The sequence below is a fragment of the Mangifera indica genome, chromosome 13 (assembly GCF_011075055.1).
Source record: "Mangifera indica cultivar Alphonso chromosome 13, CATAS_Mindica_2.1, whole genome shotgun sequence".
Classification (NCBI taxonomy): Eukaryota; Viridiplantae; Streptophyta; class Magnoliopsida; order Sapindales; family Anacardiaceae; genus Mangifera; species Mangifera indica.
Window position 1 is genome coordinate 12,137,979 of NC_058149.1, and position 27,299 is coordinate 12,165,277.

The 27,299-nt window shown below is 31.1% G+C and overlaps 3 protein-coding genes and 1 long non-coding RNA gene across 8 annotated transcripts; 1 reads left to right on the plus strand and 3 right to left on the minus strand.

Annotated features, from left to right (window-relative positions):
* Nucleotides 1-1,357: 1,357 nt before the first annotated feature.
* LOC123194882 (potassium channel AKT1-like) lies at nt 1,358-7,433 on the minus strand. Of its 4 annotated transcripts, XM_044608370.1 has the most exons (11): nt 7,051-7,433; nt 5,696-6,061; nt 5,499-5,556; nt 5,088-5,408; nt 4,716-4,961; nt 4,505-4,603; nt 4,276-4,308; nt 3,969-4,154; nt 3,535-3,735; nt 3,359-3,434; nt 1,358-2,386 (listed from the first exon to the last, which is right to left on the minus strand). In XM_044608370.1, the coding sequence occupies exons 1-11, from the start codon at nt 7,236-7,238 to the stop codon at nt 1,482-1,484; spliced, it is 2,679 nt and encodes an 892-aa protein (XP_044464305.1). In that variant the 5' UTR covers nt 7,239-7,433; the 3' UTR covers nt 1,358-1,481. The 4 variants fall into 4 exon arrangements, with proteins under 4 accessions (XP_044464305.1, XP_044464306.1, XP_044464308.1 ...); XM_044608371.1 differs by lacking the exon at nt 7,051-7,433 and having other exon boundaries at nt 5,513-5,556; nt 5,660-6,061; XM_044608373.1 differs by lacking the exon at nt 7,051-7,433 and having other exon boundaries at nt 5,716-5,905.
* Nucleotides 7,434-21,260: 13,827 nt separating this feature from the next.
* Nucleotides 21,261-22,313, minus strand: LOC123194306. Its single transcript, XR_006497257.1, has 2 exons — nt 22,253-22,313; nt 21,261-21,624 (listed from the first exon to the last, which is right to left on the minus strand). It is a non-coding gene; the product is annotated as an uncharacterized LOC123194306 (long non-coding RNA).
* A 474-nt stretch (nt 22,314-22,787) lies between these two features.
* Nucleotides 22,788-23,515, plus strand: LOC123194305. The gene has a single exon (XM_044607478.1). The coding sequence runs from the start codon at nt 22,941-22,943 to the stop codon at nt 23,301-23,303; it is 363 nt and encodes a 120-aa protein (XP_044463413.1). The 5' UTR covers nt 22,788-22,940; the 3' UTR covers nt 23,304-23,515.
* Nucleotides 23,516-24,870: 1,355 nt separating this feature from the next.
* Nucleotides 24,871-27,186, minus strand: LOC123194001. 2 transcript variants are annotated; one of them, XM_044607106.1, is made up of 4 exons: nt 27,031-27,185; nt 26,854-26,936; nt 26,657-26,747; nt 24,871-25,132 (listed from the first exon to the last, which is right to left on the minus strand). In XM_044607106.1, the coding sequence occupies exons 1-4, from the start codon at nt 27,057-27,059 to the stop codon at nt 25,102-25,104; spliced, it is 234 nt and encodes a 77-aa protein (XP_044463041.1). In that variant the 5' UTR covers nt 27,060-27,185; the 3' UTR covers nt 24,871-25,101. The 2 variants fall into 2 exon arrangements, with proteins under 2 accessions (XP_044463041.1, XP_044463040.1); XM_044607105.1 differs by lacking the exon at nt 24,871-25,132 and adding an exon at nt 25,346-25,617 and having other exon boundaries at nt 27,031-27,186.
* Nucleotides 27,187-27,299: the final 113 nt, after the last annotated feature.

Genomic DNA, 27,299 nt, shown 5'->3' on the forward strand with positions numbered 1-27,299 from the left:
AATCGTTCAGCACGCAAAAGCTACAGTGTATATTTGTCCGGCAAACTTTGTTTGCTGTTACAAGGAAGAAAAAGAATGTTAACATTTTCCTCTAAATCTAGGAAAGCTGATAATGGGGAAAATGGGTTTACAGAAATGTCTGTCCAGTTATATGTTAATATTTGCTTGAATGTTTGACAGCTCTGCAGTATGCATGAGGATTATTATAGATTCTGTTCAGTGGGCTGGCTTACTAGTCATTGAAATCATATAATAACAAACAAACATAACATAATCATTGAAATCTAACATACTTGCCAGTATAAACATGTTAATGGGTGACTTGATTGTTTCTTTCTATTGATTTTTACATGATGGTTGGGACTTGGGAGGCTTCCTTAAATGGTGTTAGCATGGTGAGCATACCTTCTGGAATTCCCAGGACACTTACAGTCTCTTTCATCAGAGGTAAACTCTTGCATTTATTTCCTAATTGCATCTTCATGAGTTTTTTGGTAATCACAAAATCTCAAAATTACATTCTCTCTGTTTACTGTAGAGGTCATGCATTGTGGGAATTTCCAACAAAAATAATTTGCTATAACAAACTAACCTGCAGACATTCACTCTCTGTTTTTCCTCTTTCAGGCAGGCGCAGGTAGGGCTCACTGCAAATAGACACAACCCCAGCTGCAAGTTTTCAGTTCTTATGCAAGCATTTCCTTTACCGCTTATAAGTTGTAACTATCACAGGTTTTTGGGCAGCAGGATGTCATAATGATTTCTATTGAAATCATAGAATTTGGTAATACTTAATGTTTACTTCAGGGACACTGGTATTGGATTTCATTTTTGTGGCATACAGCAGATAGAGAGCTGAAAAACTTGAATAATGCTGCTACCAAGAGTGAAAATGAGGAAACAAAGACATAAAGTCATGAACAAAGAATTATCAAACTAGCCCCAAGGGTAGCTTGAATGGTTAAGTGTAGAATCCTCATATGGTTCTAAGAGGGTTTGAATTCAAAACTCGTATGGATTATTTCAAAATCAAACTATTGAATTATTTAATACAACGGTTGTAGATTTAATCATTGGATTCGAGATTTTACCTATTCGGTCTGATTGATTCCCTCAAAAGGGAAGTTCGGCCTACCTCCTCAAGAATCTGAGAAATATTTTTGCTGTCTTTTCAGTACTCCTGAAGGAAATTATATACCATATCTATTTACAGTGGTATCTGAAACAAAGCCCAAAAGTAATCCAGATCCATTGATTAATGAAATTTCATTTGACCTATTGCCTCGGCTTAATTTCTACCAACTGCACTGAGAAACAAAATATATATATATATATACATTGCCTTTGCATAATACACTTTCCTTTTAACATTTCGATTCATCATATTTAAAACTGAATTAAGCAATTAATAAGAAGGTGACTCATCCATCTTTTGATCCACCCTGCTTGTAGCATAATACAACAAAAACAAAATTTACACATTAACTGTATATTCGATTACTACAAAACCCCTGGTTCAAGGAGTTTTGGTCACCATCGCTGACAAAAATAAGATGGTCACCGTCTCTAATAACATCTATATCATCAATTTCAGCTCCTTCTTTACTTACAATTTTAGCTGGTGAGATCTTAAATTTTTTAGCACCAATTTCAAGTAGTTTTTGCATGCTTGCTGGAAGCAACACAAGCTTTCCTGCGACTTCTCCCTTCTCCGGACAACTAATTGTCACTCTAGCAGAATTAACACCATTATTCACGGGATGTTTAGGATGATTAACTGAAAACAGTAAGTCTTTTTCCGCAGTCTGAGCAGCTGACATTATTCCGAATAGTGAATTGTGGAAGTTATTACTCCTGTGCCGTGGACAACTTTGGCTCCATGGTGAATCTGTAGATTGGAACGAGCCATCTTGTTTTAAAGCACTAATAACTGGCTCACTTGTAAACCTCCCAAGGTAGTGAACTCCCTGCGACTGCCTAGGAGTTGATGCAGTAGGTTGACTTTTACTCTCCTCTTTAAAAGTTTGGAAGATGAGTTTTATCTCTTCATGTCCCTGTTGATCAGCTAGGTCTCTCGGGGTCCAGCTATGGACATCTGGTTTGTCAATGTCAGCACCTTGTTCCAAAAGAAATTTGACTATTTCAACGTTGTCTTCACAAACTGCAACATGGAGAGCAGTGGAGCCATTGTTCCTAGGTTTTGTGACATCCCCTCCTTGCCGAACAATTTCTTTTAGTAATTCCAAGTCATTCTGCTCAGCAGCAGTACACGCAAAGTGACCCATATCTCCAGAATTAAGGTTTGCGCCATTATCCATAAGAAGTTTGATCACATGTTCATGACCATGCAGCATTGCCTCCCATAGCGGTACATTCCCCTCCGCATCTGCCATTCGTGGAAATTAAATGTAAATCACATTTGAAATATTTGCAGGCCCTATTAACACTTACCTGAATATATTATGCATGAAGACAGTCTAAATGCTCAATCCCAAAATATTCTAGGTTGAATATTATGTTAAGTAATCATGTACTTTAACCATCAATGAAAGGGGAAATTCGTCTAAATAATTAAAGCAAAGGGGAAGAATATGGCAACAACTCAACAGCACAGGACATTTAATAATCTGTGGGCATTTAAAAGAATTACGAAGTGGCAGGATAAGTGCAGATTTAAGTAGTATATGGTTGACTAGAGAAGCCTCATATAATAAGTTGAAGTAGCATATCAAATAAAGTGACCTCATGACAAGGACAATAACAAATCGCAGAGTTTTTAAGTCAACAAACATGAAAGGGTCCTGATAATGTAAGTTCATTTATCTGACTTATCAAGGTCTACAACTTGCAGAGGGCTGACTATTCAATTGGGTAATATATAGCAGAATGAGACTTCTCTATTGAGAAAGGAGAGGAATGACCAAATACTGCATCGGCACGGAAGGAGTTATAATACTATAATAATTTCAAAATCTGCACATGCATGCCTATGCTGATATGTGTATCAGAAGGCTGACTAATATATATTTTATGATTTCAACTTCAGATTTAAGAAATCAGAACTCCAAATTATAGTTAGCAATCCGTCTCTCTCCCATTTTAAGACATGATAAATACAAAATGAGAAACTAATCCTATACTTCTAAGGACACTAAACATTGAATTCAAACATTCAAGATACTTCAACATATAACAGAAACAGAAATAAATTCTCAAGAATGAAATCAACATTATCAGGAGAAAATGCAAAGTTCAAGAATCACTTGGGATGAAAACAAGAAGAGATGATAAAAACAATCTAGAAAGTTTAATACGCACACAATGCAGCCTTGGTTATGTACTGTTTTAATGAGCATACCTCTACAGTTAGGATTTGCACCATAATCAAGTAGAAGAAGCACACAATTCTCACTTCCTTTTGATGCAGCTATATGCTATTTCACATATAAAAAGTACAGAAAGGAAAAAAGAAAACATTAGTCTCTGTGATGAAAATTTGATTTTGGCAAAAGTCAGAGAAATAGTTTCACAAACCAGAGGTGTTCTTCCATTGTTATCTGATTCATTTGGATCAAGGCCTCGTTTCAACAGTTGATGCAACAGTAAATCATCAGCTCTAAGTGCAGCAAAACATAGACTGAGAGGTAGGTCCATTCTCCCACGAGCTAGCATGTTCTCAGTCTCCAACAAAATTCCCTCCATCATTGGGTCCTGGACTTCGAGGTCTTTTAAATGCTGACCCACCAAGAAAGAAAGAAACAATTGTGTAGAACATGTTAGATTCTAGTCTCAAAGTTATGGCAGATATTTAATAGAATTCTACCCACAATTGTTAGAATATACTAAGACAATTTTTTTTTTTTAATTTGTTAAGAGTATGGAATTTGCAAAGCATCAAAGGATTTTATGATCTACCTAGTGTTCTACATACAGTAAAGATTAAAATATAGCATCCTAAATCTACAGACCTGGAGAAGATTATTCAAGATTATCGTCCCATCACCAACATTAGCCTGAACAATATTCAGGAATGTTGTACGGTTCAACCGTAATAGCTGGCTCAATCGTTTGGTCCGCACTGTAAAAAGCTGCGGCCTATAACAAAGAACCCCGATCTCTCCACAAAGTTCACCAGTTTTAGCCTCGCCAATAACCTGCAGTTATTTAACATAATACAATTATTATATTCTTTGTGGATAAAAGGACCTTTCAATCCATAAGTAATCCTTGTATTAATAAATAAGTTTCCTGAGTGTTTAGTATGATAATACTTGCCTGATCAGCTCCATTTTTGAGAACCAATAGATCCTGTAAAGTAATTCAAATATCAGATTCCATTATTTACAGTGTTTCATATAATGAAAATATCAATGTAAACGCTGTTTACTCCAGTTGTTGGCATACTGCAACCTGTTTTCAACTTTAGGTGCACAATTAAAGACCAGAGAGAGAGAGAGAGCAGTAATATTGAATAATAAAATTTACAGAGAAGTTCAGCAATTACCACAGCCCCAGTGACAAGGATGTAGAAGTCTGTTGGTGCTTCGTTTTGCAAAATGACATCTTCTTTTGGAGGAAAATACTCAGCTTTCATCTCTGAGACCTTTGAAATTTATTTGTAAAATAAAGATGCAGTGTAAGTATAGACCATCAAAAAGTAAAATTCACTGCTCTTGGAAAAATCAAAGAGAAAACCTGATACTTCAGAGACTTACCAGCTGGAAAAGCAAGTCATTGGAAACCCCACGAAATAAGTACACCTTGTCCATGAGAGAGTAAAAAAGATAATGCGAAATGCTTGATCGGATGGCTTTAGGAAGAGAATCAAGAGTCTCTTGCTGCTGGAGTCCCTCAGAATCAGTCCTGAACTTCAAACACAAATGTGACAGCATCTGATCTTGTAGGCGAAGAGGCAACTGGTTCCTCTGAGCAAAACTTGAAGCAGCTTGAATGGTGTCTCTCTGATATTTTTAAATTACAAACAAAAAGGGAAATAACACTTAGCATTCTAACAGAACCAGCAATGTCAGGAACTTCACCTGTTGTAAGTAATCAATTTACAAATATATAACAAGAATCAAACTCACAAATTTTCTGGTTCGACTAGTTCCATGGACAACCAAGTTGGTCATGTTACCAATCAGATATGCCGTCAATCCAAGGTTGAAAAGCATAAAGAAGATGTCAAAGATCATCTCCCCTGCATTCACTGGATGCAAATCCCCATACCCAACAGTTGTTAGTGTAGTGATAGACCAGTACATTGAAGTCACATATCGAGTCCAAATGCTCTGTTCAATGAAGTTGTCTCCAAGGGATGCTCCAATCCAGGTCCTGTGTGGATCATGGTGACGTGCAGCAATAAGATAATAGAAGCATCCAGCACAATGCACCGCAAACAGAGTGACCTACAATAAGAGTCCTATACTTATTATGGCTTACTAAAACAGACAAACTGCTTTTCTTTCACAGAAATATCCAAAGTATTTAGGACTCACAAAAATAAGTTTACAGCATCGAACCCAAAAATAATTGTAGTTCCTGTCTTTCTCCAATCTGTTCCAAAAGAATAATGCCAGTTGAGCCATGACCAATAAACAAATAATAAACAAGCTAGATTATATCAAAATCAAATTCCGTTAAAAAAAATAATTCTTACAACTTAGGTTAAAGCTAAGAGCTAGTTCTTTTGTACCGGGAAAATAAAGCACTAACTCTTCTGAGACGCCAAAGGCGAAGCATGTTAAATAAGCCATATGACTGGAGCTTCTTAGGAGAAATTTTCAGAGCAAGTTCAGATGGCAATGTGGAAATGACATCAAAGAGAAACCAGGAACTTGTATATTTCCAAGCAATCTTCTTTCGACTATCAACAAGTAGGTACGTAGCTTTGTCCAGGTAAGCTACGAAGAAAGTGAGAACAATATCCATGGCAAAGAATCCATTAACAATGTTATCAATAATGGAAAGCGGTTTCTCTGGCCTTCTAAGGAATCCAAATTCAAATGGCGACACCCAAGCAGTGTAGATAACCAGAAGGACAAGAAAAGTCTCCCAAACCCTGCGACAATCAATCAAAATGAGCTACTTTTAGCCAAAAGGTGTTTCTTGTTAGTATAGTTGTTAGCAACCTTGCAAATAACTAGTTGCAAAACAAAAGGAACTAAAACGTTGCTGCAACTAATTTATCTCTATAGTCATCATAGAAGGGGATTATAACTCAATTCAAATCTTTTATTTGATTCTTATTAGCAATTTTCAACTCATGAACTCTTTCAAAAATAATTCTTTTTATAAAAGATCAAGATATACATAGAATTGAAAAACAAGGTGCAGAATTGATTCAAAAAAAAACTGCAGTTGCTCAAACTGTTTCAGACTTCCCAGCTAGAGGAGTCAAACTAGGAATTGCTTTGGTCTGACTTGAGAAAATTTAACAAAAACACGCTAGATGAACACATTTTTGGAGCACGCACCCAAATTCCGTACATAAAAATGAAGAAAAAGTGAAATTGGCAGTAAATTAACCATATGATTCATGGAAACAGTCAGCTAATAACCATTCTCTGGAAACTCTACTGGAAATACAAACAAACAAAAGATGTCAAATACACTATTGCAAATACAAATAAAATAAGGGTGCCAAGACTGAGACACCAGTAACCTACAAGCCACCGCAAGATTCTGAAGAGCTTTTTGTTTACTCTTTCTCAAGGAGGCAGAGAAATTTTTTTTTATAAAAAAAAAAAAAAAACCAGTAATAAAAAAGACATTACAAACAGAAGAAACAAAAAAGGGGTACTTGCTAATGGCCTGAAAACAAACCAAAAACTAGCAAGTGTAAAACGAAATTGAAAATTGCAATGTTGTTGAGTTTAAAAAATGCTTCACGGGGCTCAATGCCGCTTTTTTTCCGAAACCTCCGCATCAGGGAAGAAATATATATTGATTCAAATAGTTACGACAAATAGGTCAACAACGCCATCGTTAAAATAAAGCAAAGAACAGAGCGGACGCAAATCTTAAGAAAGAAAGAAAGAAGAAAAACACCTGTAACGACGATCATAAGGCGAAACAACGAATCTTCTGAGCTTGACTCGCCGGTTACTTCTTGCTCCAAGCGACGGAAGAACTCCGGTTGAAAGACTGTAATGGCTTCCATCTCTCGACAACTGCTCAATCTGTTCTTGACCACAGACTGAAACTCTAAACATACCTTTGTTTCTTTGGCTCGCCATTATCAACACCAGCTTCTTAAATATCTAAAAACGCGTTCGCCGATTGTGGTGGCGCTCCCAGCGTTCTTCTTCTGAAAAGTTAGCTGGTTCTCTATATATAAGGCTTTTCATAATTACACGCACAGGTAAATGTTGGTTTCAGAACGAGTAGCTATTTTCTGCACTGACCCTAGTTTCACGTCCCTGCCCCTACACCTATAAAATAATATATTGACCCCGTCTGTTGACTCCTCCATCAAATTACCTTCCCACATTACTGTTTCCGTTTTCAACGCCAAATACTTAAAATAATTTTTATCTAATAATAAATAATTCTTTATAAATAACATCAAATATAAATAATTATAATTATAGCTATTTCGAGAATTTGAGGAGAAGACGGACGGGATCAGATTTTGTATTAGCCTGCTACCTGTACAAGGAAGATTCAACGTTACTCACTCTCCTCAAAGCGCGTGAAAATAACATCTTCATTATGTTGTAAATTGCAATTGAAAGTCACGCGTTCGCCTTGTGGCCAGACGGCTGACCACTGACTAATCGGTCAAACTTAAAACTGACAATTAGAAATTTTTTTTTTTTTAAATTAGAAAGAGGAGGCAAGTGTAAAATACTGGCTACTGTAATCAAAATTTTCGTCGAAGAGGAAAGGAATAAGAGAAAGGTACAATAGGAAAAATTAAAAGACCAGAGAAATAAAAAATAAATGATAATGGCTAGAAAAAAGGTAATGGACGGTTCCTAATTAAAGTTAAAATATTAGGGTTTTTTTTTTTTTTTTGGCTTGGGTGATACTTATCCTCTGTATAAATATAATAAAATTATATATACTTATCTTAATACATAAATATAAATATATATTTATATAATTATATGATTTTAAATTAAAAATAAAATAACATTTAATTATATAATAATATATATTTTTTTTTTATATATTTAAAGTAAATATATATAGTATTACTCATAAAAATAAGGTAGCATAGAAAAAATTCTAATTTTTTAATAATATTACTCAAAATAATATAATAAATAATATCAATAAACTATGTAAATAATTTTTGTATATAAACAACGATGTATCATTATATAATTAGATATTTTTTTATCTTTAATTTTTAATTATCTAATTATATAATGACATATTATTATTTATGCATAAAATTATATACAAAAATTATATAAATAACATTACTCAAATGATATAGGTATAATTAGATTAATAACTTAATCATATTTATTAAAATATTATGAATATAATTTTAAATTTATTATACTTTTATCTGATAAAATACTTTATTTTCATTTAAAATAACAAATTATATGAAAAATATTAGTAAAAAAATATATAATGAAATAAGAATTTGAAAATTAAATTAATTAATTAATTTCTTAATTTGACAAGATTAAAAAGATTTAATATCTGATTAATATAAAAAATATATAAAGTAAGTTTTTTAATGTATGACAAATTAATTTAATATATGAAAAATATATTTTAGTAATAATTTTAAATTATTAAAAGGATATGTTTTAAATTATTTGTCAAATAAATTATAAAATATATATTTAAATAATTATTATTTTATATATCTTGATCAATAATATTTTAATATTAATTATAGTTTATAAAAATATTAATAAGAAAAAATTTTAATGAAAAAATATATATAATTCCGACTTGGGATCGGTGTAGCCGCGACGCGGATGAGATAAGATAGGAGCCCCAGAAAAACATATATATTTCCATTAATGTTAAATGTCAGAAATATCCCTTTCCCAGCTCTTAAATGTCTTTAAATTTTTATTTTGTATTAAAACCCAATTTAATAAATTATTATTGGAAAATCAAATAAAATAGGCAAACCATTTAACGATTGTACCTTTTTTAAGCCAAATAAGTTTAGTTTTATTTTTTTTAAAACAAATGTAAAAGTCACTCAAAGTCATTATTTACACAAATGCAAAAGTTATCGATTACACAAAATTGATTGTAGATGATAACTTTTGCATAAAAAGTTTATTTTGCATTTGTATTTGTATTTGCGTAACTATATCTTTTAGGCGTTTGCACTAGGGTTGGATTCGAACTGAACCGAGTTCGAGCTCGCTTGAGCTCGAGCTCAGCTCTCTTCGAATTCGAGTATTTATTATTAAAACAACGTCATTTTAATATATATTAGTCAAAATAATATCGTTTTATATCTAAAATTTTAATTTATAAACTTTGATAATTAAGCTCGAGCTCGAAAACATTGGCTCAAGCTCGGCTCGAATCTAACCCTAGTTTGCGCACAATTTTTATCTCTATTGATGATGACTCTTTTAGATAAAATTTGGTTAAATCACAAATATTAAACGGCAAAATATGTTAAATAATAAATCATCACAATACCATTTCCAATATTTTACAGTCAAAATATAAGTTTATTGAGAAGAGATTTGCGAAGGAAAAGGTAAATATAGTGAAACAGGTATTATTAACATAAAATATAGGTTTGTTTAGGCCTAGATATGATCTGAATTGGCTTGGTCTCAAAAACTAACTCGGTTTAATTTAACTTGACTCAAATTCATTTGATTGAAATTTGAACCGAACTCGAGCTAAAAGATTTAGCTCATTTTTTAAATCGAGTTAAACTCAAACCAAGGGATGATCGATTCAGTTCGACTCAAATCTGACTCAAATCAGTAATTTAAATTCATAGCTCAAATCAACTCTAATTCAGTAGTTCAAATTGGCAATTCAAATTTGTGACTCGATTCGATTCGAATTTATGGGTCAAATCAGAAATTTTAAATATTATTTATATAAAACAACGTCATTATATCAATGAATCATGAATTCAAGCCACAAATCTAAACCATCAATTCGAAACAAACCAAGCTATGAATTCAAGTCATTGATTTGAGCTACAAAATTGAGCCAAACTCGAATCAAACCTAGTTGAGTCATTTTTCATCTAAGCCAAATTTAATTTTCGCTCAATGAATTTGAGATGAATAATTTTTTATTCAAACTGAATTTGAACCAAAGAGTGTTCGGTTTAGCCCGGTCTAAATCCACCTCTAGGTTGCTTATAAAAGTATAACTCAATTTTTTTTAACCTATTTTATTTAATTTTCCTCATTGTCAGAAAGCTCCTTTACATTTTCCTAACCCAACAACGAACAATTTTTTCAAAAAAAAAAATTATTATAATAAGTTTTTTCTTTATATCCAATAAAAGAAATTGGGATGGGTCCAATCCAATCCCAATCTCCTAAAATTTCATCCAAGCATAACATCGGATTCTTTTTCAAAAAATAGTCCAATCCCACTCCCTAAGAATACGTTAGTGCAATATCTTGGCTAAACTTGCACACAATGATTTAGGATCTATTCGTTTATCTTTTTTAACATATTATTTTAATTTCATTTCTTCTTCATAAAAGAGGTCAGTTTTGTGAGGTAAACAAGCATTACTTAAATTATTCAAGTGATAAAAAATAAAAATCAAATCTTTTTTCCATCAAACAATATATTAAGATTACTTTGAGTCAGCTCGCAGTCAAACTCATGTATTATTTAAATAAATATTAAGAATAATATTTTAAATAATTTTAAATATTTAATTATAAATATTAAATATAGATTAAAGTTAACCGAAAATGAAAATTGGCTTGGTGGTCAAATGCGCATCTTCAACCCTTAGGATACCAGCTCCCCCAAAATACTAATATTTTACGTAAATGTTAGTCCATGGGTTTGATTAGAGTAACCTAACTAGAAGTCAAACTGTAATCTAAGATGGTTCAATTGTGGTTCATTCTAATTTACTTATTTTCCTATTTAATTTAAATTTGTCCAATTTATAGTTTTTAAATCATTGAGGTCAAACAAACTGATGGTCATCCCCTCATTTATATAGGTCAAAAGACTTATTCCCACCAAAAGACAAGCCCTCTGTCATCTTCTTCTAACATCAATCTTGGCAAATGAATCATCTTTGTCCAATGAAAATATATATCAATGTTAGAATATTAACGAGATAAGAAGATATAACAAAGGTTGTTATAAATCAAAATCGAGATAATTATTGAAAAATGGAAAAACCCTTAGGGGGAATGGTCACTTTTTAAAATGTAATAAAATTTTAATTTTTTAAATATTTTTAATTAAATAATATTTTTATCTTTAACAGAAAATTTTAATTAAAGGGTGAGTATTTAAGTTTTTGAAACTTTATTAGTGAAAATTTGAGAATACACTAAACTTTGGGTGGGAGTAAGCGTTTTGGGCTTCATATATATATGGTTTTACTTTGAGTATGTACTTGTCTAATTGAAATTTTCCAATAAAGTTGCCATTTCAAATGCCGTTATTTTGTCAATTTAAGAGAAGCCCTTTTCATCAAGAAAAAAGTGAATCTCCGTGACTTCTGGTTGCTTTTGGAGTGTATAATTACCATCCAGTAAATTCTTGGCTTGGCTTGCAACCAACGTTAGTAATTTTGTAGGTAACTTTTGTTTCCCTTTTACCAGGTAGGTTTCTGTTCACATATTCATATTAAACCTTATATTAAGTTTCATTATTGTTGAATAATCACAAAATGTGAAGACAACGCAAGATATCTGAATTATTTTGCTTTACTTTATATGGGCATGCACTTATTTACCATAATACCCCTGCCGTCACATTTGAATGACCAGAATGTTCGATAGCTCAAATTCAATTAGGACACGAGGCCCTCCCCATCCAACTCTGACCCCAAGGGTCTTGTGTTTAATTTTATTATACCCATAAAATACTTTTATATAAAATTTAAATCATAAAATATAAACAATACTTAAAACTTTGAAATTAATTATAATTAACAAGTATGATTAATATAAATTGTAACTAAATAATCAATATGAGTTATTGATTCGGACTTGAATGATTAAAAAAATACAATATACAATAATAATTGAAATTGTCACAAATTAAGTTTTATCATTTTTTTCAGTGTTATCCAAATTTGTATTTTCAAAGAGATAACTAATTCGAAATCTTCATATTCATATTGTGATTTTCTATCATTTTATATCCAATCACTCAACATGAGTATCACTCTTTAGTAGCTTATTTGGATTCGAACTTTTAATTCATCTCTAAATTTGTATTTTTTTTTTTTTTGGGTCATCAACGCTAGTATTCAGATTTGGCAACTTCATTTGTCTTAAGCTAAGGTCAAGTGATCCTAAGTGTATCATGTATTTTAATTTAGAAATGGAGAAAAAAATGACTTTTCAATGCACGAAGGGGAGAATGTATCTTTTTTGACCTTTCAAATATATTATATAGTTTAAGCTATTAATTTAATTATAAGCTTAATTCTAAAAGGGCAGGGTGGGGTTCTTGTTTTCAACAACTTAGCTTTGTTTTGATGGGTTTAAATTTAAAATACAACATTATATAATTTAATGCATGGAAACAATATATTCGTATTCGTTTTTAATATATAAAAAGTTGTACCTTTTATATATATTATTATATAATTAAATAATTTAAAATTTAATTACATCATAACTATAATGTGTATCTATTTAGTCATGTCATTAAGCTGATGGGAACCTACTTACTTTAAATAGATCTATAGATTCAATTCAACCTCACTAATTAATTGAATTAATTTCTACTTCATGTATGAGATATGTATATCAAGTTGTTGAACATTAAAGACTTTTGAAATGGATGTGATATTAATGCATAATTTTTTATGTCAAGGGAGTCAACATTTCATAAAATTTAGAGTATGATATTAAAATAGAACGGGTAACTTATAAACTTGGTGAATTGACTAAATACCAAATATACTTGTCATTAGGATGTAAAGAAAAATTAATCAGGGGGCAAAAAGATTTGCAAGGTTTTTGACCCCCTTAAGCATTTGGAATACAAATCTTTTTTAACGGTTAAACAAAATTTTATTTCAATCAAATTATTTTTTTAAACTAAATTAATTATATTTAATAAATAAAATTAGTATTTCAATAATCACGAAAAGAAATTTGTATCATTAATTAGACTTTTTTTTAAAATCTCACTTTTATCACTCCAACAACTCGAAGCTTCGCCTCACCGTCAAAATTGGGAAGAAAGATGTATGTTAGAAATGATGAATGGGAAACACGCTGCTTGCTGCTAAGAAAAAGTAAAGTTAGCTGCTAGAGATCTAATCTATATGAACAGAACAACCATTGAATGTGAAAGAAAAAGACGCAAGCAGGAATTAAAATATAATAAAATTAGGAATATTAATTAAAATATATTTTTTATCTTATATATATATATACCCTTTTTTTTATTTTATAAATATAATTATTTTTAATTTAATTTTATCTTTAAAAATAAAAGATTTTGAGATTTGTCAGTAATTCTAACTAACTATCTAATCAACTTTTTTACTGACAAAATCATCAAAAAATTTCATATTTTCGTCTTATTTTATCTTATATCTCAGTTTTGGTTTGATGAGTAAGTGGGTGAGCTTTATGTTTTATTTGGATGAGTTTATAGTACAAACTCTAAGGGTATTTTAGAGATTTTAAATTTACGACTATATATATAATAGAAAAAAATTGGCTATTTATGTATACAAGGGAAAAAAAAGACTATTTTAATTAATATACTTAAATAATATATATAATTATATATATAAATAATGACATATCATAATATAGTTAGATATTAATTTATCTTTAATTATAAAATATCCAATAATATAGTAACATATTATTATTTATACATATAATTTATGTACGAAACACAACTCAATAAAACAAAAGTAATACTATGTGTATAATTTTATAAATAAATAATAATATATTATCATATAATTAAATATTTTAAAATTAAAATTAAAATAATATTTAATTATATGATAATATATACGTAATTTTATTAATAAAATAATAATAAGAAGTTTATGTAGTAAGTATGAAAGCAAGGAAACTTGAGAATCTAGAAAAGAATGGACATGGTGAATCTGTAGATAGTGGTCGATACTTATTGTCTGCGAAATTTCCAAAAGCGAGCACTGCTCTTTTACAAAATGATAACAACCTCAATTCAACCCAATCTTTTTGAATTTCAACTGGGGTAGGTTTTCACGTTTCGTGTCACCATTTTAGTCACAATAACTAATCTAACCTGCTATCCTAATTCTATGGTTACTGTTCCCACCCAAGCAGAGGGTGAAAATAAGTCTTTTGGCTTTGAAATTTAGGGTTTAGGGTCGTTACAAAAATGAGCCGTGCTATCCTTTGTCATTGACGGCAAATTAGAAAAATTATTGATGAAGTAGGTAATGATTGGGTACAATTTTGGGAGATTTTAAAGAGGAATCATACATCATTAATGACAACAAGTGATGAAGACAGAAGAAACTGCGAGGAGGGTCTGAGTGAGGAGAGGAAGGAACGGCACACAGATCTAGCAAAAACTGTGTGTCATATCTTACGTACACTGGGAGGGAGAATTATAGGAGGCCGTTGGACCCAGTGTCTTGAAATTGTTGGAAAACGTTGTCGTCTAAAATCGCATTAATTAGTTGATGAACGTTACGCATTTTTTTTTTTTTAATAATAAAATTAACTTATTATATAATTAAATATTATTTTATTTTTAATTTTTTAATAATATTTATTTATTTATATACTTTAAATAAATATATATAATTTTATTATTAATTAATACATCATAAAGATTTGACTTAACAAACCGAAAATAAAGGGAGAAGTAGTATTTCCCACCTAACTTTTGATGTATTTTCAAAATATCACTCATGGCAGATGAAAATTCACTTTTTCCACCTATGAGCTGTTAAAATGGATGATATATGTTTGCATAAGGGTAAAATGTTTACCCTTATTAGATAAAATGACAAAAATACCCCTCAATTTAATCTCTCAAAATTGATGTGAGGGTTTTATCATTAACCCCCCTTAGGTTTTAGAAACTAACATTTTCACCTTACCTAAAGTTTTTAAACTTTAAAAACTAACATTTTCACCCCCAAACCTAGGGTTTCCATATTTTTCAAAATACAGCCGCCCCCCATAACTTTCAAAACTAGCATTTCACCCCCATTCTTCAACTTCATCTCCCGACGTCTTCTCTGGCGTCCTCCTTCTCCTGGTGCGACGGCGATGGTTCGATGAAGAGATCTTTATCTCCTCATCGCACGGTGCGACAAAGAGACGGAGATCTCTTCGTCGCACGGTGCGACGAAGAGACGGAGATCTCTTTGTTGCACGATGCGACGAAGAGAACTCTCTTTGTCGCTCGTCGTCCAGATCTAGGAGATCGCTCGTCGCGTCTGGACGATGCGACGACGAAGCATCGTCCTTCGTCTATTCTTCAGATCTGGGCGACGCTTCGCCGTCCAGATTTGGGCGATGAAGGGTCATCCTTCGTCGTCCTTTGTAGTCGGAGATGGGAGATCGGTCGAATGCGTCGGTCGTCGCCGGAGAAGGAAGCAAACGCCAGGGGTGAAATCTAAACTTTTCAAACTTTGAGGATGGATTAGTTATTAGTTTTTAAAACCTGGAGGGGGAAAACAATGAAATTTTAAAGTTTTAAGGTTTTAAATAGCAAATTACGATTTTGCCCCTATTCCTAACTGAAAAATTAGATGGCAGTTTGCTCATGGGTGAGAAAAATGGATTTTCATCTGCCGTGGGTGGCATTTTGAAAATGCATCAAAAGTTAGGTGGGAAATAGTCCTTCTCCCAAAAATAAATACAATTCCAAAATTTTGGATCCATACCCAGAAAAAATAATAGTATTATATATATAAATTTATATATAAATAATGATTTATTATTAGATAATTTTAAATTAAAAATAAAATAATATTTAATTACATAATAATATACTATTTTTGTATACAAATAATAATATATTATATATTATCAAATAATTTTAAATTAAAAATAAAATAATATCTAATTGTATGATGATATATAAATTTGTGTTTACAATTTAATTAAAAAACAAATATCTATTTTTTGGCATGTGATTCAGATAAGGATAAATATGAGTCGCAAAAATAATAAATCAAAACGACAACAACACCGTAAATAAATTAAATACAAAAAAATAAAAATAAAAGAAATAGCAGAATATTGTCTAACAAGTTTTTCCTTTATCAACTCCCCGAAGAAAAAGAAGTTCAAAATTCACCAAGAAAAGCATGATATTTCATAAGTGGTTCATTGATTCCTATGAAAAATTAGAGATTCTTTAGCTTTCGTATTTGAGTCAGTGAAGAAATGGAATAAAAAATAGCTAAAATACATGTATACCCATGGGTCCTCCCATATCAATTTAGACTTATTTGTATTCGTTTTATCTGTACTCATTTTAACTTTAATTCTATAAATTTATCAAGTCTAATCCCGATTAATAGTAAAATCAAAGTTGGATTTTTTTAGAATAAAATTGTACATATAAGCAAAATATATGAATTTTTATATATAAATTAAGATAACATTTTGTGATTAGGTGATATAATTATTTACTTTTTATTTTAAAATTGTCCAATCAAATATTATTATAATATATTATATAAAAAAATTTATATAATTTATTTATGTACATAATTTTTTTTTTTATGCGGATGTATCCAACTTTTAAGATAATAACAATAATCATCTTAGATATAATTAATTTTATTATAATTAAGAACAAAGTTCAATTATTATTATTTCTAAAAAAGAATTTGTTATTTAATTGGCCGAGGGGATTGTATAAAAAAAACTAGAATAAAATTATAAATATATATTTTAAATATATAAATAAATATATATTAAATATATATTATTATATAATTAAATACTTTTAAATTAAAAATAATATAATATTTATTCTTATATATATATATATATATATATATATATATATAGATGGAGCATTACCCAACGAGTCAACCTCATTGGGACAATTGGAGAGCCTATTTTATTGGGTGATAGAAATGTGACAACAATGATTTGAAAAGGAGGGAAGCGAGGCAATTCCTCAGTTGGGCAAGTGGGCAGCCGCCTCGCCCACTGCCAAATAAATAAATGAATGAAATTGACAGTAAATTTTAGTTATGTTTATTGGTTAAAAAATTCAACCACCAATCTTGAGTGGTGAGTTAATGGCCACCAAATTAAACCAGGAGTTGCCCCAAAAGGAATCCTCAAAATTTGATTTCCAGATTTGTCGGAAAAATGGCCAAATGCCAATTTCCCACCCAAAGGTTTGGTGTTAACCCAATGTTTTATCTATTAATTATTAAAATTTTAAATATTCATTAAGAGTAAGATTATTATTTATAAAAACATTTTAAAAAATAAATTTTTTTTACATTTTTAATTCTCGAATTTAAAAACTAACAAAATTTCTCATATCCAAATTTAAAAAATTAACTTTTTCCCCTAAGATTTTTCTGAGATGTGTCGACGATTGGAGACAACGGTGTTCTCTCTCTGTCAACCCCTTTTTTTTTTTTCTGGCCAACCTTGACCAATGAGAGTTGAAGACGAAGGCATTCCTTCGTCTTATGACAAAGATGACAATTCATTTTTATCAGAGATAAAAACAATACATCATCATCATCTCTTAAACAACAACGACACATCATCTTTGTTTGGAGGTAATTGATTTACCTTTATCAATCGGTTTTGTCAATCAATGATGACAAAAAATGAAACACTATTGAGAAAGAAGTCGAGAGAGAGGGAGAAGTCGCCATCGCCGTTGGCAACATTTGGAAAAACCTTTGGGAGGAGATAAAGTTTTTCAAACTTGAGGTAGAGAAAATCTGTTAGTTTTTAAATTTGAGAATAAAAATATAATAAATTTTTAGCTTTTAAAAATATTTTTATTAAATGACAATTTTACTTCTAACAGTAATAATAAAATTTAATAAACAGATAAATATTTAACTTTTTAATAAATACCAACTAAAAAATTGAGTTTGCACCATTCTTCGGGTGGACAAGGGTCATTCGGCTGTCCAAAAAATATTAAGATATCTATAAACAAAATAAAATAAAATTTACTCATTAAAAAATCTTAAATGAGAAATTTCGTGCCCCATTTGTTTGCTAGTTTGACAAACCAATTCAGAAGCAAATTGGGTCAGAATTTAGAGTGGATTTTTGTTAGCTGCCAGCCAATAATCATTAGACAAAAATAAGTGGACGTGGATGGCCTCTTTCAAACACTGAATCTATTGCAAAATTATCCAAATGAAAATGGGGGGACACTAAATGAATAGGTATGAAATTGACCTTGTTTGCAAAGCATTTGCCATTCTCATGTGAGTCACACCCCATTCATTAGAGTAATAAATCCAAAGACCACCTAATAAATTGACAAATTGTAAAAATGCCCACTTAACAAACTTCAATTCTGGACCACCATTTCCCGAACTGATTTATTACTTAACTCAATCCCATTATTTATATTGCTTTAAGAATTGCATGGTTTTTGTTATCTCTTCTCTTAAAATAGGAAATTTTAATTCCCACACTACGATATAACTTCAACTGTAATCTTTCTTATTTCTTTCAAAATTTATGCAATTTTCCTTACCTCAATCAATCTATCACATCGATTCAATACCCATTAATTTATACTATATTTGGTAATAATAAAATCGTATGCGTAAATAATAAGCGTAAATTTTTATATAAATAATGATGTATCACTATATGAGTAGGTAAGTTTGAATTAGAGATAAAATAATATTCAATCATGAGCAATATTATGTGTACCAATTTTAAATACAAACATGATGTGTATCATCACTTGATTGAGTTTTATTTTATCTCTAATTCTGTATCATCTAATCACATGATGATACACATCAATTGTGTATTCAAAATAGATACATATAATTTTATTATTCAACATCTTTATGTTCAAGTTTGTACTTATTATTTGTGTAAGTAGCACTACTTATTTGGTAGAGTAATGCTCTTTTGGTACATAATTCATATACACAGATAACGTGTCATCACATGATTGGGTGTTATTTTATTTTTAATTATAAATTAGCCAATCAATGATAATACATTATCTGTATATATGAATTGTGTATCAAAAATAGGTATACATAATTTTATTATATTTGATAATATTTTTAAGAAATCTGCATTTGAATGCTCCAATCTAAATCAATTTGCCTAGCCCAATGCAACATCCTTACTTACAGGTCCCAGACAATCTCAGCGAACAAGCCCATAGGTAAAACCAAACCATATATATGGCTACATTTTGGCCTCGGTGATCAACTCTAGAGTGACCGAATCTGCAGGGGGCTCTAAACAATTACAAAGCCAGTAGTTAACAGGATTTCCATGCATCCTCAATCTTTGATTATTACCCCACAATTGGCAGCAGAATAAATAATCCTGCGGCATATAGTCAGCGATAAATATGGCATCATTTTTTGTCGAAGCTCGTACCAATGACCAGGTATATTGAATCTCGGTGGAAATTGATTTAAAAGAAAAAAAATGAAACGACACAACACAAAAGATAACAAAAAAGGTCGATTCTTAGCGTGATTTGATGGAAAATACCAAAAGCATATGTATATCAACACTAATGTTATTATCTAAAAAGCAAAAACAAGAAGTGGTTTTACAATACTGTACTGTTAAAACAGTAATTGAAAGCCTGAAATCTCTCTTTATGCTCCTTCCACTATTGCGAATTTAAAATAATGGAGGTTGAGGTTATATGCATAGTTGTCTCATGAAATGTAAAAGTTTGCAACTTGATGTATGTCGTAACGACCTCAATGTAGTAAGAGAATCATTGTACTTTGATTATGATTGTCGAAATTTGAAGGTTGTGAATCCAAGATAATAGAAATTCGTTATTTAACGTTAAGTAGATTGTTGAGTATAAAAACGGATTTGGACCCTTGTTTCCTATTTATGACTTCTAGAATAAATCATATCATTCCCAAGGCTTTTTCTTTGACTTGTAGGCTGGTGTAATGTTTCTTCACTAATTGCTCATCAGTTTTATGAGTGTCATATCTGTAAATTTGATTAATGAAAAGTTTTGACTGTATAACAATTACTACTAATTTTTAAATTTCAAGCAACATTGTGGAAACTCTTTGTCTCTTTGCACATATGAACACCATGCAGATGGTTAGAATTCTCTAATAGTTAACATGAACTATTAGGTATTGGGTATTTAACATATGCGAGCTAATGCCTATCAAGTCAATTTAGATACTTATGATGTTTGATAGGCTATGTTTCATGCCCAAAGATGGATACACGATATATAAACTAGCACTATTTTAGATGATTTGGATCACTTTTCGCCTTTTCTCGAAATGTCTGTAAGAAATTTACTAAATCCATGTATATATTATGTAAATTTCCTTAAAACATTTGTTTTTCTCAGCAAAATTAACACTAATGTGTTCAAGAAAGTTTTCCATTGTTTGACATCTTTTCTTGTGTATATCTTCTCAAGCTCAATCCAAGATAAAACTCTTTTATCTCATTTACAGTGTTATTTGAATAAAGTTTGTTTTGTATAAAAGATTGCTATAAACTCTCTATCGACTTAGGAGAGCGCCAGAGAGTGTTCATTATATAATCCTTTCACAAACAACGGAGGGTTTATGGTTTCTTCAGCAAATGTTCTCAATCTATTAACTTCTAGCAAAACAACTTTATTGAGATCTTGTTTGTCTATCTATTTTAATTCAACACATTGAGGTGATAGCTTAACAAATAAAAACACTTCTTTATCTGGTCAATCCGACACAACTAGATCCAACATCTGCTCTAAAGTGCCCTTCTCAATGGTGGTTCGATTCCGATGGAGACTTGAAGGGTAGAAAATGATTGTTCTATACAAAAGTTTAGATTTTATTCTTTTAATTTTTATATAACTTTTTTTTGTTAATGTAATAAGGAAAATGAAAAATTTTCCTATCAATTGAGAGACAAACAATGTACCATCAAACCATAAAATTCTATATAGTTATACATTTTTTTATTTTTGGTTTAATTTTCTTTAAATATTATAAAAAGAATATATATCAACAATGTTCTGAACTGATTGAACGGACCGGGAACGAATCGGATTGGGCCCTTGACCGAGTCAAGACCCAATCCAGTTTCAAAACATTGAACTTTCCTTAACAAAACGACAGAGCCGGCTCACCGGACAGCGATAGATTGTCCCCAGAGAATTCTGTGTAGGCGTTCACAAAGAATGCCTCCAAAAATCACCAACCCACGTGCTTGTCTTGTGCGGCTCCCCAATTCCAATTTGTTTTGGAATGGAATTTTGGAGAGTGACTTAAATTTCCATTCAAAACTTGTTTCAGAAAACCTGAATTTCCACAAATGACTTATTGTTAACGTGCAAAACCAGTCTCTTGTCTTGCGTCCACACATGAATTGGTGTCTTTTCTTACCTCTGAGAAAAGGAGATTTTTTTAAGTCATGTCTGTTGAGCTTACAATTTTTCATTTGAGGTTAAAATACAAGTCAACCATACCCTAAAGCTTGTAATTTTAAAATTTTTGCCTACCAGAATGCTCCATCCATCCGAAGATAAACTTACGCTAAACTTATTAACAAGCCTATCTCAAACATGACCTCTAAAATTAATAAAATTGGTAAAATATTAAAATTAAAAAAAAAATGTCTGGATTCGAGTCTCTACCACACTTATAAAATCTTAACTTATCTGTTATAATGGTTATATGTTTGATCATTCTATTATAAATTTATCTATTCAATTAATACCGGCAAATCTCAATTAAAAAAAAAAAAAGCCTAAGGGTCAAGTAGCAAGCAGGACTACTGCTTCTCAATTATTCTACACACTAAAGTCACATTACTTTACATCCATTTCAACTAAGAAAAATCCTAAAATTTTAACTTATGGATAATATCAAAGGAATAATGTTCAAAAGGCTTTCATAAAATAATAAATGATATTCATGAGATATTACTTGGTCAAAATAATGCATTTTATTCTCACTACAAGTCTCTGATAGTGAGTCCTCATCCTTCACCCAGCCAACTAATCGTTCCTATCGTATATTGAAAACCGAAGTAATAAAATTATATTTATAAATAATTTTATATATAATAATATATTATTATATAATTAAATATTATTTTATTTTAATTTAAAATTATTTAATTATATAATGATATATTATTATTTATAAATAAAATTATATATATTATTTATACGTATAATAATATTCAAACCAAAAAGGGCCAAATTACTATTCCTCACCCAGATTTGAAAAGTCTGATTTTGCACCGATAGCTACTATTGCGAGTAAATTTTGTTAAGTGGAAGGGTATGATTGTAATTTTGTTAAGTGGAAAGTCTAAATACTTAACTACAGTTAATTTTATTAAAATTTTAAAAACAGAGAAAAGGAAACCGGTGTAGCCGGTAAAAAGGGTTTTAAAACATGCAAATGCAACCCCCACCTGTCCATTCTTATCCGTTTGTCCTTTTACTTTCTCCCTCTCAATCCCCTTCCCATTCCCTTCAAATACTAACCCAAATCAACTATTCGCCTCCATCGCCGATCTCTTGAAGCTTTCTCTAATTTTTCTTAACACAAAAACCCTCGACTCTGGTTTCTCCTTCCCCTCTTTTCAACACACACGATAACAGATATGGCGACCAATCTCCTTTCTTTCAGGCCTGCAGGAATCCAAGTCTGCGCATCATCGGCTCCCCGGAAACCCGATTCCAGCAAACCGAGGAGTCCTTCCTCCAACTGGTGGACTCCGCTCTTCGGCTGGTCCTCCGAACCTGACTACATTGACTCCAACTGTAAACCAAATCAGTCGGAGGCTGATCCTGAGATGAAGCCTACTAAAGCTTCTCGGTTCACGCCGGGTTGCTTCACTGAGGAGAAGGCAAAGCAGCTCCGGATGATGACGAAGGATACCTGCTTTCATGACGTCATGTATCACTCAGCCATCGCCTCTCGCCTCGCTTCGGATTTCAAGTTTCAATCGGAATCGGAAAGTTGATATTAGACGACCCGAATCAGTAAAAATGTCTCTTTTTTTTTTTTTTTTTTTAAGTTTTATAATTTCAAAGGGTGTGTAAGTAGATGTTTTAGGGATTAACGGTGATGAATGCTGTTTAGTTGGTTACGATGAAGAAGTCGATATGATTAAGTGATGTAATTACGTTAATTATTTTTTATTACTATAAATAAATAAACCTCGATATTTAAAGATGATTTGACTTTCATTGGATTAACAATTAATAATTAGTAGGGCATAGGTAACGAAAGAGACAAGATTTTCCAGTTGTCCTTGGCATATTCGGATTTTGATTAGACCTTGCTTCTTTCAGAGGTATTTTTAATTTTTAATTATTTAATTATATAATAATATATTATTATTTATACATACAATTCTACTCTTTCAAACAAATTATGCAATCAAATTTATTTTAAAATATAAAAATAATAAATAATCAGTCACTCAAAAGAGAGTCATTACCTCAGAATTGTCCCTTGCACAGCAATTTTCTCTATGGTCAATACTGGAAGATCCATAAGCAGAGTTGTGAAAAGTACTGAGAATTAAAACTGGAAATGCAAACTAAAAAGTGAAAAGTGCGGGGAAATAGTGATGGTGGTCCTGGAGGGACAACCGATCTTGTTTTTTGTTGAATTTGTATCTTTCCCTAATTCCTTCCAATAATGTTATATTCACAAAAATTGTGCACAAACTAATATGACAGTGATGTAACGAATGTTATATATCAAAACTGTCATATCAGTTCTATTAAAATGAAATATTTTATCTCTACAATTTGATTCTCGCAAAGAAAGTAAACTGATGTGATAGTTTTGACACATAACATTTATCACATTACTACCACATCAGTTTGTGCATAAATTTTGTATACAGTTTCTGTACATGTAGCATTATTGAATTCCTTATTGCATAACAATTCCATCGTTAAGGAATCTCTCTCGGAAAATGCAGATTGTCTCTATCCTTCCTAGTATACCATTCGCTCATCTTGAAAATATGCAAACTATCATTTAAGTATAACCAATAATCAGTTTACTCCTATACCGTCGATAGACAACAATGCCGACCAGATGAAAGAAGCATTGCCCTCTGTTTGCCTCAAGTTCTCCTGTTTCCCACACTAACAAAAATGAATTAAGCTCCCAAACCGACTTCCCTTTTTTAATATTTGCCCAATATACAAGGATAAAAACTACACTCAGGCTGAGCCATTGCTATTATGTGAATTTAAATGACCTAAGAGTGGCAAGCCATCAACTGCACCTTTAGATCAGATAAATCTGCAGTACAATCTCACTCAGTCAATATTCCTGAAGTAAAATTATGTATACTTATAATGAGCACTAATTTGTATACTATAGTATTATGTGTCACCATTTGATTTGATGTTACTTTATTAAAAATTCAAAATCTCTCAATCACATAGAGACACATCATCATTTAAACAAATTAGTATTTATTATTAGTACACATAGTTTTGTTGATATTCCTAGAATCACCAGCACAAAAATAATACAACACATCCATAATTCACAACCATAAACCATATGAAAAACAGAGGATTCAATTTAAGGGAAAAAATAAAAAAGGTGATCATTTGTTACCTCAATGCATTTAAGATAATTGTCTTTCCTTATTCCAAAAAAAGAAAACAAAAAAAGCCCATCAATAATGCAGTTACAAGTATCAACTCTGTCTAAGCTGCAATATATCCGCCAATGAAAAAATGCAGTAGAATTGAAGTAAACAACCACATTTCTGAGCTAACCAATCCACCTCACTTGCTCTCAATATCATAAAGATCCGTCCTGAAAATCTATTAAGGAAAAGCCAACATAATACTGAAACAGAAAGAAAGAAAACAAGGTTGCCACCAGAAGGGAATTTTTATCACCACAACACCATATTAATTTTTCTTCTTTTAAATCTTCTACCAGCATCTTGCATGAGCAAATCATGGTCCATCAAAAGGACTACAATCTAACCCATGATACCAGGCACAAGCTATGAATAACTTCCAGTTTAGAAATATTTTATGCATAAAGATGTGCCAGAGGTGGCACACAAAATCAGCCAGTTGTTTACAAAGAAGGACCAGAAGAAACTTAAGAATTAAAGTAAATAATACAAGAGAAGTCAATATATATGTGAAATCCAATATAGAGTGAGAAAAAATATAGCAGAGTTAAAAAACCAGGAAGCAAGCTCCTCTAACCCACAGCTTTTAGCTTCATAAATGAATTCCTTTCAGAGGCTTAAGTGCAGGAGGAAGACAAGACAGCGCTGAAATTTACTTTCACGTCCATGTTAATCAGGGACAAAGATGAAGAGATATTGATTAGAACCAAATTACTTATCTTTCATTGCATTAGTAAATATGCAGAAAAAGTAAGTGATATAATAGCATTGGTGCCAAAATGCATACTAATGGCTAATGAGAAAATTAAGATTTTCTTCCAAAGCAGATAACAGTCAGGATGCCATTGCCATTATTTTCATTAGCATAGTTTATGAGCATATCTCTCACACTTCTAATACTTTGAAAACCATTTTGCACACAGAGTTACTAAAATTCTATTAAATGCTAAAGAACCTAAATGCCAACTTCAGAGTATAAATCCAAACAGAGAAGTAGATGCTATAGGTAAATTAAAAAAAAAAATCACTTAAAGAAACAAAGAAATAAGAGAAAAAGAAAAGGAGATACAAGTTTAAAGAAACCAATTCCCTAACTAGTCTTACTGTCTTCCTGTATCTGCTCTTAACATGAAATGATGTTACTAAAAATTAAATCTTCATTGATGTATCTGCCAATTGCTCATCGGTACATACTTACTAATTCACCAAAGCCACAAAAAATCTACTCTATTCAAAAAGCATATTCTGTGAAACAACAAACCATCATTTCTTAAATTCAAGCATAAATCCCCGTGTCCTACAAAAGAAGAACAAAAAGAAACAGCATAGACAGGATCTTTTTAACAACACTCCATGAGGGTTACATATTTCCACTATCCAATTTTACAATATGTTTACAAATCCAATCACATGAAAGACAAAAAGGCAAATATTTCCATCTAAACAACCAACATACAATTTCATAGAGGCGAAAAAATAAAATAAAAACAAATATAGATGAATACCTTCTTAGTAATAGCAAACCATGCAACATTAAGTCATATAAAGTACCCAAAGGTCATATCACATGAAAGGAACACGAATCTCCCATTTCAATATACAATATGAGCACAATAAAAAATGCAATTGTTCTACAACAATTCGTGTATTAAATTCAATTGATAACACAAACTATAGAAGATAATAAAGGATACACCAGATAAAACCCATGAGCAAATGCACCAACCAAAACACCAGTAAACAACCGGTCCCTTAGAACTGGATTCCTCCTCAATGCGATTCGAACTAAAACAATCATCAAATACCCACACATAAATTAATTATTGACAATATAAAGAAAATCGCAAAATTTATCCCCTGCCAAAAAAAAAAAACCATAAATTAACCTTACTTAGAGGAAGAACAGGAGCATATATGAGAGGGACCAGGAACTTGAACGGAGCTTTATTGTTTTGTTTCCTAACAACAGCCTCCCTTCATAGATGTAAAAAACAATTGAAGAGAATTTGCACGACATATAATAGTAAATCTATACAAGAAAGAAAATGTTGTGTTTCGGAAGACTCACTGTTTTAAGGGATCGGATGACGAAGCCATGGCGTGCTCTGAAGATGAGAATAGATCTATGAGAAATCGATCAGAAGAGACTGAATTTAAGGTTACAAATTCAATTTGGCTTCGTAGATTGTATTGCTGCGTGTTACCAAATCCTGGTTATATATTTTTTCATTTTACAGTTATAGTGAATTTTTTATTCGATAAAGTATTTTTGAGTGAATAAATTAATATTATCATATGATTAAATAATATTAGTTAAAAGATTTATTTTCACCTAAG